Source organism: Scyliorhinus torazame, chromosome 12 (assembly GCF_047496885.1).
Source record: "Scyliorhinus torazame isolate Kashiwa2021f chromosome 12, sScyTor2.1, whole genome shotgun sequence".
Taxonomy (NCBI): domain Eukaryota; kingdom Metazoa; phylum Chordata; class Chondrichthyes; order Carcharhiniformes; family Scyliorhinidae; genus Scyliorhinus; species Scyliorhinus torazame.
The window spans coordinates 5,649,637-5,663,800 of record NC_092718.1 but is presented as its reverse complement, the minus strand read 5'-3'; the positions used below and the strand labels follow the sequence as shown (position 1 = coordinate 5,663,800).

Below are 14,164 nucleotides of genomic sequence, written 5' to 3'. Positions count from 1 at the left end.
CTTGTCCCGGAATCCAAAAATCATTCCCCCTTCCTGCCAGTTGTAGAAAGTTTCAGATCACCCACCTCTCCGCAGGCCCCTTAACTCATTTGGAACAGAGTGCAGAAAGAAAAGCATTCGTCCCAGCATTTCCTAGTTTGGAAGTCTTGCGATGTTCAGTGAGAGTTTGGTTTACGACCTATACTTAGCAAAAGGGAGGGTTTGAAACCTTCGTGGTCGGAAACCTTCACTGAGACCAACATGTTCAGGAGGATAATTCTAATAACATAGGTTTGGAGATCTTTTGCTTACAGGATCTTTTAATGTCCCTCAAGGAAGGAAAGCTGCCAGTTTTACCCAGTCTGGTTCACGTTAGATTTTAATGTCCTCTGAGGTAGTTTACCAAGCAACTCAGGTGTAAAAATCGCTTTCTGAAGAAGGGCCATATGGGATGAGCAGTATGTACAGCATTGCCAACATTCCCAACGCCAAATATACATATTTAAATCAATAACCAGCCTTAAATCCCTGGTGTGCCAATGTCAGCCTGGCACAAGATTGTTCAATATCTAGTGTAGGTGCCTTTAGCCTTCAACATTCCAGAAATGATGGTCTTTGTATTTTGGGGAAGGTTGTAGTGTGGTAACACCGTCTGACTGCTCCATGAATAAATGCCTCAGAGCCAGGTGTTGTACTGGAAGCTCGTGTGTTGCAGTGAATCAACATAAGTCTTAACTGATGGCATTACTCAGCCCAACCCAACTGATGCGTTTTAACATCAGATCCTTGGCCCAACTGTAATTTTACTGGCTTCTTAATACAGTGTTTGTATTTGGTTATTTCCTAGAATGTTAAAAACAAAGAGGATATACTTCAATGTTTTTAATTTATTTAGGTATTTTCTGAAATCCACTCCATCTACAGAAAGTATGCAGAGTTTGCAATCTGGACCATCTTGTCCAGGGACTAAGAACTTGATGGTCTCCCCACCTGGTCCGGGTGTGATCGACAGCAAGCCTCAGTCACCAAGAATTACAGTGCAAGGAGCTCCAGACACTCCTGGGTAAATGTCATGCATCTCTGAGAAATCAGTGCGCTACACAGAGGGTGCTCATTTATCCTCTTGGTTTTCAAATTCGGTGAAGTGGAAATCAAACTTGTGATTCAGTTGCGCCATATTGTTGCTGAAAGTTAGTGAACTGTGTTTTCACACGTCTGCATGTCGATAAACTGCTTTCACTTGCACAGGAGCAGACACGTAGGCATCATATTATTTCAGATGCACCAGAAAGCCAGTAGTTAGCAAGGCACTGAGGGATTCTGATCTCCCAATCAGATTGCCAAAACACTAGCTCAGTGATGGTGAAGCTTGAAACCTAATTCTTTTAGCTCTTAATTATTACCCATTATAATGTTGTATCCGCTGTAGCCCAGTTGATAGCATTCTCACCTGGATCAGAAATGTGTGGGTTCAAGCCCCACTCCAGGATTTGGATACATCGAGACTGGCACTCCAGGGAAGCTCTGATGGGTGTCGTCTCTCAATGGGATGTAAACTCAGGCACTGTCCATACTCTCAGATGGATGTCAGAGATCCCATGGCACAATTTTGATTGGAGGAGTTTTCTCTGGTGTCCTGGCAAATGCCTATCCCTCAATCACAAAAGTACGCTATATGGTTATTTTTACATTGCTCTGCACAGGATTCCTACATTACAACAGTGAATGAACTTCAAAAGTACTTATTTCAGAAGTACTTCATTTGAGGCACTTTGAATCATTGAATTTGCAGTGCAGAAGAAGGTCATTCGGCCCATCGGGTCTACACCAGCCCCTGAAACAACACCTACCTAAGCCCACACCTCCACCCTCTCCCCGTAACCCAGCAACCCACCTAACCTTTAGACACTACGGGACAATTCAGCGTGACCAATCGACCTAACACGCGCATCTTTGGACTGTGGGAGGAAATCAGAGCGCCCGGAGGAAACCCACGCAGACACGGGGAGAATGTGCAGACTCCACATGAAATGAAATGAAATGAAAATCGCTTATTGTCACAAGTCGGCTTCAATGAAGTTACTGTGAAAAGCCCCTAGTCGCCACATTCCGGCGCCTGTTCGGGGAGACTGGTATGGGAATTGAACCGTGCTGCTGGCCTGCCTTGGTCTGCTTTAAAAGCCAGCGATTTAGCCCAGTGAGCTAAACTAGCCCCTATAGACAGAGACAGTCACTCAAGTCGGGAATCGAACCTGGGACCCTGGCGCTGCGAAACAACAGTGCTACCCACTGTGAGAGTTCCAATGTGTGTTAAAGACGCTATATAAAAGCAAGTCTCTCCTTTGTTTCATTGTTAATCTTTAATATGACTAATGAACCTGATTTACCTACAAAGTAGAGAGATTGTGTAAGAAAAAAAGCTGAATGAATTTCTTCAGCGAATGGTTTTGAAAAGTGCTATCCTCTTCCTCGCCACTGCTTTCTAGTTCACTGCTGAGCAGTGGAGAGGAACAAAAGCAACTGCAAGTACTTTGGCTGGCAATTTGTTTCCACACTGTCGCCGTTGATTATGCTGAAGCGTGCCCCATGCAATATTAAAAGATCTTTGGCTTGGGAGCCACTTGTGCATGCTGTCTTACTAGAACCAGCTGAACCTCCGTGCCGTAGACGGGTAGGGTCAGGTAATAGTTTGAATTTTAAAAAAATATCCTGGTCACCTCTACCCTTGGAGCCATTCACTTTATTTAAAGCTACCTAACTTTACACTATTTCTGTGACTGAGGGTGGCTGATGTCTTGTGGCCAGAGCGTGCACAGCCCTGTGCGTTCCATATTTTGCCTGACTGTTTAATGACTCAGTACTGGGAAAAGCTTGTGGATTGCAGCCTAATTAAACTTGATTTATTTTGACGTGAACTTGCCAGTGAAGTACACGCAAGGAGACCGTGCCCGTTTCACCACAGTGCCTCTCTGCTGTAGAAAATCAAATACCTTGTGCTTAGTCAAAGAAGCTTCATCACCAGTGCTGGTGAACCGTGTTATTTGTGCATTCACAAGGAAAGAATGGAAAATTCTGTTGCACAATTACTTATGTTTAAGTGATGCTGCATGACAGATAAGTGAGACAGGCAATGCTTTCTGTCGTAAATGTGACAATTCAGCATTGCAAAAACTTTCCTGAGAACAATAACAAAAGCAATGCCGAGAAAACCAGAGCAAAGTAGATATTAGGGGAAATCAAGCAGAAAGTGGATAACATTTGAATATAAAGTTACTTTCAGGATCAACAACAACTTGTATTTATGTAGCACCGTTAACCTGATAAAATGTCCCAAGGTGCGTCACTGGCATGTCATGAAATCAAATATAACACGGGGCCACCGAAGGACATATTGGGGCAGATGACTAAAAAATCTGATCAAAGAGGTAGATGTTAAGGAGCATCTTAAAGAAGAGATAGCAGTAGAGATATGGGGGTTTGGGATCCAGGCAACTGAAGGCACAATGATGGCGTGATTAAAATTGGGGAAGCTCAAGAGGCCTGAATTGACAGAAGGCAGATAGCTAATATTTGTGAGACTTGAGATTATATGGAGGCAGCTGAAAACACGGATGAAATTTTTAAAATAGATTTATTGCTTAACAGGGAGCCATTGTAGGTCAGTGAACACCGGGGGTGGTGATGAAGAGAACATATTGTAAATGTAGGACACAGATAACGATGACATCAAATTTATGGAGGGTAGAATACGCAATGTTGGTCAGGAGGTATTAGAATAGTCAGGCTGAGAGGTAACAAAGGCATTTCAGCAACAGGTGAGCTGAGGCAGGGGTGGAGTAGGGTGATGTTACAGAGGTGGAAATGGGCAATCTTACGATGGTGCGGATTTGTGATCAGAATCGCATCTCATTCATATACCATGGGTGTGAGCAGTCTGGTTCATCCTCAGATAATTGCTACAGAGACGCTTGGAGTTTGTGACAGGGCCCAGGGGCAACAGCTCGGTATTCCTAATATTTAGTTGCAAGAAATTCCTCCTCATCTCCTACTGGATGTCAGGCAACTTAGGAGGATTGGATTTGGACTTGTTTATTGTCACGTCTACCGACGTATAGTGAAAAGTATTGTACTGCATACAGTTCAGACAGATCATTCCGTACATGAGAAAAATACATAGAGCAAACATAAAATATGCAATGTAAATACAGAGACACAGGCATTGGGTGAAGCATACAGGAATGTAGTACTACTCAGTAGAGAGGATGTGCAAAGGAAGGTGGTGGTGAAGGACAGCTGAGTGTTGCCAGGAATAAACATCAATTCAGATTTTTCTCCAGCTATAATGAGATGGATAAGAATAGAATGTGGATGATGTTCCGGAGAGACTGGAGGAGGGTGATGTGGTCATTTGTGTCGACGGTAGACCGGTCAAAACGGGCAAGAATGGATGGTTAACCTTTGTCACTGTCACATAGAATGATGCTTGAGGCACTGATAAGTTTTTATGTAACGTACCAGGGCAGAAACCTAATGGGTGGGATTCAAATATGCAGTTTTGGGAGGTGACAACACAGTCAAGGACTTTGGAGATGAAAGAGAGGTTGGAGATGGTAGATTGCAAGGATGAAGGTATCGAGGGTCGGTTCTTTGGGGAGAGGGGCAATGACAGCAGATTTGAAAGAAAGGGGAACGGTAGCTTGAGGAGAGAGAATGATAAACAATGTTATTTGAATGTGTACTAATCTTCAGAATGTGCACTAACCTTCAGAATGTGTACTAACCTTCTTGATGGGTACAGTACATAAGATTTACAGTCAGAGTAGAGCATCTTAGTTTGGATTCAGCTTGGTTAGTGAGAGGATCACTGAGTTTAGTTGATGGGGAAGGAAAAGGTGAAAACTGCAAGAATGTGGAAGAAGAAAAATATGTATTTGTGTCCAGCATCTTTCCTGAGCTCAGGCATCCCAAAGTCATTTCCAATCAATTAGGTATCTTTGAAATATCACCATAAATGAAGCTCTATCAGGTTTCAAGGGAGAGAAGCACACTTTTGTATTAATTCAAAGGATGTAGGTGTCACTGGCAAGATCAGCACTCATTGACCATCCCTAATGCCTTCGAGAAGGTGGTGGTGAGCTGCCTTCTTGAACCGCTGCAGTCCATGTGGTGTAGGTACACCCACAGTGCTGTTAGGGAAGGAGTTCCAGGATTTTGACCCCATGCCAGTGAATGAACGGCGATATATTTCCAAGTCAGGATGGCTCGGAAACCTTTAGGTAGTGGTGTTTCCAAGTATCTGCTGACTTGTCCTTCCGGATAGCAATGATTGTGAGTTTGGAAAGTGTTGTCGCCTTGGGGAATCCCTGCAGTGCATCTTGTAGATGGTACACACGGCTGCTACTGTGCGTTGGTGGTGGAGGGAGTGATGTTTGTGGAAGGGATGCCAATCAAGTGGGCTACTTTTTCCTGGATGGTGTTGAGCTTCTTGAGTGTTGTTGGAGCTGCACTCGTCTAGGCAAGTGGAGAGTATTCCATCACACTCCTGACTTGTGAATTGTAAATTGTGGACAGGCTTTGGGGAGCCGGGGGTTGCGTTATTCGCCGCAGGATTCCTAACCTTTGATCTGCTCTTGTTACCACAGTATTAATATGGCTAGTCCAGATCAGTTTCTGATCAATGGTAACCCCCAGGGATGTTGCTAATAGGGCATTCAGTGATGGTAATTTCATTGAATGTCAAGGTGCAATAGTTAGATACTCTCTGGTTGGAGGTGGCACTGGTGCTAGTAACCAAGGGGTATGGGGCACTTATTTTATGGAACTGGTCACCCTCACATTAATCTGTTTGAAATGAGTTAACTGACATTAAAATACAATCCATCCATGCCCAATTATTAGCCAGGAACAACAGAAGATTTTAGAAGTCTACAAAATAACTATATTGTTGTGACTTTTCTGATTTTATTTAGATTGAATTGCCAAATAAATGATTTAAATCACATATGGAGGAAAGGTTTGCCAATTCATGCTTTTGGAAACCTTGATTCTAAAGATCAGTGACGTTTGTACAGTAATATTTATGTATTCATTGAGATTCAACTATAGTTAATTTTTTCAGAATTTGATTTGCAAATTTATCCTTTTTCTAAACGTTTTCTTTTGCCCGTAGAGAGCAGCCCTTGTCAGCAAGATGCATTCGGATACCTTCAGAGAGATGGCACGGGATTAATGAGTCCCTATCACTGGGACAGACAATCGCGCGAAGCATCGGTGGATGTGGCTCTATAACCGAGGAGCCGAGTACTCGGAGACACGTCCACGCTGTCCCAACAGGCAGCCTCCCAACTAATCTGAATGATTCAACGGTATGTGACTAAATGAATGAATGAGAAAAAGGTACAAGTCCAGTTGATCGATTGGGTACAATGAAGGGAAAGGAATGTCGATATCATTTACTTTTTGTCCAAAGCACTTCTGTGTGTTTGTGGCTAGCCCGAGGAGCTCCATGCCAATCAGAACATTAATCTGCAGAGTGTCGGTCAATACTCTCCTGATATGATGGTGTAGAATACTTCAGACTCGGAAAGGAGTTTCCTTACCCTTTCAATAATAGATTTTTAGGAAACTTTAAATGTCTGTATTTGAATAATTATGGGCACACGGTCCTAAAATGCTTGATTAGCAAGTCAGAGTCCCTCAGTTCAGTGGGGCAGGTTGAACTGGCAGGTGAGGGTTCAGGGGTCATTCATGTTCACTACTTCATCATTTATGTATTTGCAGATTGAAGCAGGAGGTGCAGAAGGCCCAAGTGTGTCAATTATGTTACTGAAGTAGGAGGAATACAAGAGCAGTGGAGGCAGGGTCAATGAATATTTTTTACGGCTGCATTAGATAGGTTCCTGACTGACCAGGCAGACAATGGGTATAGCGGGTGGACAGAAAAGTAGAGACCACAATCACAGTCTTGGCAAAAGGCAGAGAGGATGCGAGAGGCCAAATGGCCTCCCCCAGCTCCTAATTGGTGTGTTTGAATGGAAGTACACATTTTAATATTCAAATCCTTACTTTTGGAATATATTCCTTGCTTTAGTTTTTTTCCCCCCAAGTCTCAAAGTCACTTTCATTGTGGGAAAAAAATTCACCCCATTGTTGCTTGTTTTTGTAGAATCCACTGGACTTAGAGTGGCAGTTACCGAATCCTGATCCTATAACGGTTCCTTATTTGAGCCCCTTGGTGCTGTGGAAAGAGCTGGAAAGTTTGCTGGAGAACGAAGGTGATCAAGTTATATCCATGGCAACATTCGTGGATCACCATCCAATTGTATTCTGGAATTTGGTCTGGTATTTCCGGCGTATTGATCTACCTACCAACTTGCCGGGACTCGTACTAACTTCAGAACACTGCAACAAGAGCGTGTCGGTAAGCCAGGAGCAAGCGAAGCTTCTTCATTATTGTCACTAAGCCTGTTTAGGGGCTGCCACCGATTGCGAAAGGAAAAATGCTTCAATACTGTGCACTCAATTCACGTTGTTCCTTGTACCAAAATCAGAAAAAAAATGGACGAACGCAGCAGGTCAGACAGCCTCTGTGGAGAGAGAAGGGAGCTAACGTTTCAAGTCTGGGTGACTCTTTGTTAAAGCTGGGAAGACCTGGAAATGGTGTCAGATTTATTCTGTTGTGGGGGGAGGGGTGGAGCAGTGGAGCTGGGTAGGGGGCCAGCGATAGGTGGAGGTTCCCTGTACCACCAGACCTGTAACCAATAGTTCTTTGTCCAGCTGTTAAATAACTCAATGGTTTTCCTTGACTGTAAAGCAAGTTTGGAAGGACAAAGACTATAATTGGACAAATGGGTCAGTGGACCATGGCACAAAAAATTCTGTTGCCAATAAAAGTATATTAAGGCATAATATAAATTAAAAGTTCAGACCAACAACCAGCTACTAACTAGTGCCGGAAACCTAAAGTTGACACTGAGAACAGCTGAGGGATGTCGCCATGTGATTCCAATTACACTTTTTGAAAAATATTTTTATTGGAATTTTAGCATTTAGTAAAAATATTTGTTTATATAACAAAACAGCGCCATTGGCAAATACATAAACAAACAAACTAGGCAATAACAGTTGCATACACATCTGTACAAACAGTTGTCACGGCACAGTAGGGCAGCACGGTAGCATAGTGGTTGGCATTGTTGCTTCACAGCGCCAGGATCCCAGGTTTGATTCCCAGCTTGGATCACCGTCTGTGCAGAGTCTGCACGTTCTCCCCGTGTCTGCGTGGGTTTCCTCCGGGTGCTCCGGTTTCCGCCCACAAGTCCCGAAAAATGTGCATTTAGGTGAATTGGCCATTCTGAATTCTCCCTCTGTGTACCCGAACAGGTGCCGGAATGTGGCGACTAGGGATTTTCATAGTAACTTTGTTGCAGTGTAAATGTAAGCCTACTTGTGACACTAATTATAATTATTATTATTACTTTGCCTGTAACAGAGGTTCCCATGTTCATGTTCGCTGTTAGCTGTCTGCCCTTGACACAGCCTGTCTGATCTTCCTCGATCACTTCTGGCAGGCAGCCCTCCAGCCGCCTCGCCAGAGCTTTCGTCAAAATTTTCACATCAGTGTTTGAGAGAGACGGGTTTGCACAATCCACACACACTATGGGGGCTTTGTCCTTTTTGGGGATCAGTGAGATCGAGGCCTGGGCCAGCGTGGGCGGCAGGGCCTCCTTCGAGGTGAATCATTGAACAACGTGACCTATCTCTTTCGAGGCTGCTTGTTTTCTAACTGGTGTGCCAGCATGCGGCTGTCCTTGTCTCCATGTTCGTAGAAGGCCCCCCATGCCTGGCAGAGCTGGTGGACTGTCTTCCCTGTGGAGAGCAGATCAAATTCCATCTGCAGCTTCCCCCATCCCCCGCCCCGGGTCCGTCAATGTGCTTGTTGCCGTGAATGGGACTGTCCTGTTTGCTAGTATGGCCAACCCCGTTGCCCTAATCTCGAAGCACTCATGAAACGCTTGCCCCACCAGCCCTTCCCGCCCTTACCAGCAGTCGGTCCCTCTCCCTTAGCTGTGTCATCTGCAGGAAGGAGGCATTTGTCAGGGCTAAAAGGCTGGGAACAGACGAAGCCTGTGTGGAATATACGGAAAGTAGGAAGGAACTTAAGCAAGGAGTCAGGAGGGCTAGAAGGGGTCACGAAAAGTCATTGGCAAATAGGGTTAAGGAAAATCCCAAGGCTTTTTACACGTACATAAAAAGCAAGAGGGTAGCCAGGGAAAGGGTTGGCCCACTGAAGGATAGGCAAGGGAATCTATGTGTGGAGCCAGAGGAAATGGGCGAGGTACTAAATGAATACTTTGCATCAGTATTCACCAAAGAGAAGGAGTTGGTGGATGTTGAGTCTGGAGAAGGGTGTGTAGATAACCTGGGTCACATTGAGATCCAAAAAGACGAGGTATTGGGCGCCTTGAAAAATATTAAGGTGGATAAGTCCCCAGGGCCTGATGGGATCTACCCCAGAATACTGAAGGAGGCTGGAGAGGAAATTGCTGATGCCTTGACAGAAATCTTTGGATCAACATTGTCTTCAGGTGATGTCCCGGAGGACTGGAGGATAGCCAATGTTGTTCCTCTGTTTAAGAAGGGTAGCAAGGATAATCCAGGGAACTACAGGCCGGTGAGCCTTACGTCAGTGGTAGGGAAATTACTGGAGAGAATTCTTAGAGACAGGATCTACTCCCATTTGGAAGCAAATGGACGTATTAGTGAGAGGCAGCATGGTTTTGTGAAGGGGAGGTCGTGTCTCACTAACTTTATAGAGTTTTTCGAGGAGGTCACAAAGATGATTGATGCAGGTAGGGCAGTGGATGTTGTCTATATGGACTTCAGTAAGGCCTTTGACAAGGTCCCTCGTGGTAGACTAGTACAAAAGGTGAAGTCACATGGGATCAGGGGTGAGCTGACAAGGTGGATACAGAACTGGCTAGGCCATAGAAGGCAGAGGGTAGCAATGGAGGGATGCTTTTCTAATTGGAGGGCTGTGACCAGTGGTGTTCCACAGGGATCAGTGCTGGGACCTTTGCTCTTTGTAGTATATATAAATGATTTGGAGGAAAATGTAACTGGTCTGATTAGTAAGTTTGCAGACGACACAAAGGTTAGTGGAATTGCGGATAGCGATGAGGACTGTCAGAGGATACAGCAGCATTTAGATTGTTTGGAGACTTGGGCGGAGAGATGGCAGATGGAGTTTAATCCGGACAAATGTGAGGTAATGAAAAGAAAATGAAATGAAGATCGCTTATTGTCACAAGTAGGCTTCAAATGAAGTTACTGTGAAAAGCCCCTAGTCGCCACATTCCGGCGCCTGTTCGGGGAGGCTGGTACGGGAATTGAACCGTGCTGCTGGCCTGCCTTGGTCTGCTTTAAATGCCAGCGATTTAGCCCTGTGCTAAACCAGCCCCATGGTAAACAGGTAATGCATTTTGGAAGGTCTAATGCAGGTAGGGAATATACAGTGAATGGTAGAACCCTCAAGAGTGTTGAAAGTCAGAGAGATCTAGGTGTACAGGTCCACAGGTCACTGAAAGGGGCAACACAGCTGGAGAAGGTGGTCAAGAAGGCATACGGCATGCTTGCCTTCATTGGCCGGGGCATTGAGTATAAGAATTGGCAGGTCATGTTGCAGCTGTATAGAACCTTAGTTAGGCCACGCTTGGAGTATAGTGTTCAATTCTGGTCACCACACTACCAGAAGAATGTGGAGGCTTTAGAGAGGGTGCGAAGAAATTTACCAGAATGTTGCCTGGTATGGAGGGCATTAGCTATGAGGAGCGGTTGAATAAACTTGGTTTGTTCTCACTGGAACGACGGAGGTTGAGGGGCGACCTGATAGAGGTCTACAAAATTATGAGGGGCATAGACAGAGCGGATAGTCAGAGGCTTTTCCCCGGGGTAGAGGGGTCAATTACTAGGGGGCATAGGTTTAAGGTGAGAGGGGCAAGGTTTAGAGTAGATGTACGAGGCAAGTTTTTTACGCAGGGGGTAGTGGGTGCCTGGAACTCGCTACTGGAGGAGGTGGTGGAAGCAGGGACGATAGTGACATTTAAGGGGCATCTTGACAAATACATGAATAGGATGGGAATAGAGGGATACGGACCCAGGAAGTGTAGAAGATTGTAGTTTAGTCGGGCAGCATGGTCGGCACGGGCTTGGAGGGCCGAAGGGCCTGTTCCTGTGCTGTACATTTCTTTGTTCTTTGTTCTTTTGTTACGTCTACCCCCAGACAATTGAGATAGGAGAGGACTCTGGATCTTTTCACCGGCCTTCCGAGGGCTCTCATGTTCCATGTCACTATCAGATGCAGGGTGGGGAACTGCCCTGCCCCCCCCCTCCTCTGGGATCAACCATCCTCACCCTGTGGGCCTGACCCTGTTCGTCGGAGCCTGCTCGTGTTCATGGGCCATTCAAGATGGCCACCAACTACTTCCTCACCTTCGCTATCTCTACGTGTTGTCTGCTGCAACCAGCCCCGCCCCCGCATGGGTGCCCCACTTCTTGCCCTCGGTTACCCCAGAAATTCTGTTTTTCCCCTCTCTCCTGCCATGCGCTCCCTCCCTCCCGGGAAGTAGGTTGCGGCCTCCTCCTTCGCTGTACCTCCGTACACCAGCTTGTTTGTTAGTGTAGCGGCTCCCCGGACCATTGGATTCTCCGATTTAATCCCGTTTACCTCTAACCCCCCCCCTCTCTTCTGCGCCTCTGCAAGTGCTGACCCCTTCCCCTCTCAGCTCTTTACAGCCCATGTTCTGGCCATTGCCCTCTACTGATGCTGGACCAGTCCATTTTTCTAGCCAAACGTGCTGGTCTCCTCCGGGGTGTCAAAGTGCAGTTCTTTGCCCTGGTCCGTGACCCCCAGTTTGGCAGGGTAGAACATGCCACACCGCACCCCACCTTTATAACCAGCTTTTTGGGGCTGGTTTAGCACAGGGCTAAATCGCTGGCTTTGAAAGCAGACCAAGGCAGGCCAGCAGCACGGTTCAATTCCCGTACCAACCTCCCCGAACAGGCGCCGGAATGTGGCGACTAGGGGCTTTTCACAGTAACTTCATTTGAAGCCCACTTGTGACAATAAGCTATTTTTATTTCATTTTTTTTCATTTCATGGCTGCCACCGGAAGTCCTGATTCCAATTTATTACGTTAATGTCGAGTTCAGAGTTGGTTATAGAACTGCTAAACTTACAGCTTTATTGGTCCCATGTGTCTCAGCCCCAAATCTCCACAGATTGATTGTTGTTTTATGTAGCATAATTAATTAGTATAGTTCTAATGTATGTTTGCTCTGAGCTGACATTTGTTCCTAGGACTGGAGTTAGCACAAAGAGACTTGGGAGTCCTTGTTCACGATTCTCGTGCAGGTTCAGTCGGCAGCTAGGAAGGCAAATGCAATGTTAGCATTCATGCCTGGAGGGCTAGAATACAAGACCAGGGATGTACCTCTGAGGCTGTATAAGGCTCTGGTCAGACCCCATTTGGAGTATTGAGAGCAGTTTTGGGCCCCGTATCGAAGGAAGGATGTGCTGGCCTTGGAAAGGGTCCAGAGGAGGTTCACAAGAATGTTCACCAGAATGAAGAGCTTGTCGTATGAGGAACGGTTGAGGACTCTGGGTCTGTACTCGTTGGAGTTTAGAAGGATGAGAGGGGCTCTTATTGAAACTTACAAGATACTGCGAGGCCTGGATAGAGTGGACGTGGAGAGGATGTTTCCACTTGTAGGAAAAACTAGAAGCAGAGGACACCATCTCAGACTAAAGGGACGATCCTTTAAAACAGAGATAAGGAGGAATTTCTTCAGCCAGAGGGTGGTGAATCTGTTGAACTCTTTGCCGCAGAAGGCTGTGGAGGCCAAATCACTGAGTGTCTTTAAGACAGAGATAGATAGGTTCTTGATTAATAAGGGGATCAGGGGTTATGGGGAGAAGGCAGGAGAATGGGGATGAGAAAAATATCAGCCATGATTGAATGACGGAGCAGACTCGATGGGCCGAGTGGCCTAATTCTGCTCCTATGTCTTGTGGTCTTATGCTGTTAGATCTCTTGCCAGCATTAAAATGTGTTGTAATTTACAGATTCCCCGCAGCTGGATGTCTGAGGACAGTAAGCACGTTTTAATTCAGATGCTGTGGGACAACCTGAAATTGCATCAAGTTCCCAGTCAGCCTTTCTACATCCTGTGGAATGCTAAGAGTGAGTGCAAGTTCATGTTTTACAGATAATTAATCCCTTGCGATTGTATCAAGAAAAAAGAACAATGTGATATTAATGAGCTCACTGTGCACATGGACTATGTAATTGAAATATTATTGAAATTGCAAGATCATTGAGGTGTCCTCTGTTAGTGTGTCCTTCCTCACACTGTCGGTTGTGATCTCTCCCAACCAATTTTAAGCTGTACTTTTTTAAGAAAGGTCTGGATGCTGGTTGGGATTTATTTTCTGATTATCAATGTACATCTGCAATTCCTTGTCTATAGTAATTATATTGCAGTGCTTCTGTTACCACTATCCTGGGCCTTTCCCAGTCCCTCATGGTCAGCCTCCCAATCTTCACCATCTGCAAACTTCAGCTCATCCAAACCTCTGTACCTAACCTGGACCAGGTCCTGTTCGCCCATCACCCATGTACTTGCTGCCTCCTCGTTGGCAACACCTCAAATAAAATTGGGTTCTCACCCTCGTGTCTGGGATGTGGGCGCTGCCGGCTGGGCCTGCATTTGTTGCCCATCCCTAGTTGCCGTTGAGCTGAGCCCTGCCCGGCCATTTCAGAGCGCAGTTAAAACTCAGCAACAAATCTGGACTCGTACATGGGCCAGACCGTATAAAGATGACAGAATTCTCTCCCTCAAGGACATTACTGAACCAGATGGACTTTTACGACAATCAATGATAATTTCATGGTCACCGTTACTGAGACTAGCTTTGAATTCCAGATTTTATTCATTGAATTTAAATTCTACCAGGTGGGATTTGAACCTGTGCCACCAGAACGTTAACTGGGCCCCTGGATTACTAGTCCATTGACATTATCCCGACTCCACCATCTCCCCTTTGTGATCGAAGCCCTCTTGGCATTGCTCCTCTTCTGTCTCTGTCACCTCCAGTCCTACCACATTCTGAGATCTCTATATGATG

General features: G+C 45.6%; 1 protein-coding gene across 5 annotated transcripts in view; it reads left to right on the top strand.

Moving 5' to 3' along the window:
- The window catches only part of dennd4a (DENN/MADD domain containing 4A), a 241,784-nt gene that overhangs the window by 219,147 nt on the left and 8,473 nt on the right, over nucleotides 1-14,164 (top strand). For all 5 annotated transcript variants that reach the window (XM_072470324.1, XM_072470323.1, XM_072470320.1 and 2 more), the window contains 4 exons: nucleotides 875-1,042; nucleotides 6,149-6,344; nucleotides 7,145-7,399; nucleotides 13,103-13,220. In XM_072470324.1, coding sequence (XP_072326425.1) covers nucleotides 875-1,042; nucleotides 6,149-6,344; nucleotides 7,145-7,399; nucleotides 13,103-13,220 — 737 coding nt within the window. The remainder of the gene's footprint in view (nucleotides 1-874; nucleotides 1,043-6,148; nucleotides 6,345-7,144; nucleotides 7,400-13,102; nucleotides 13,221-14,164) is intronic.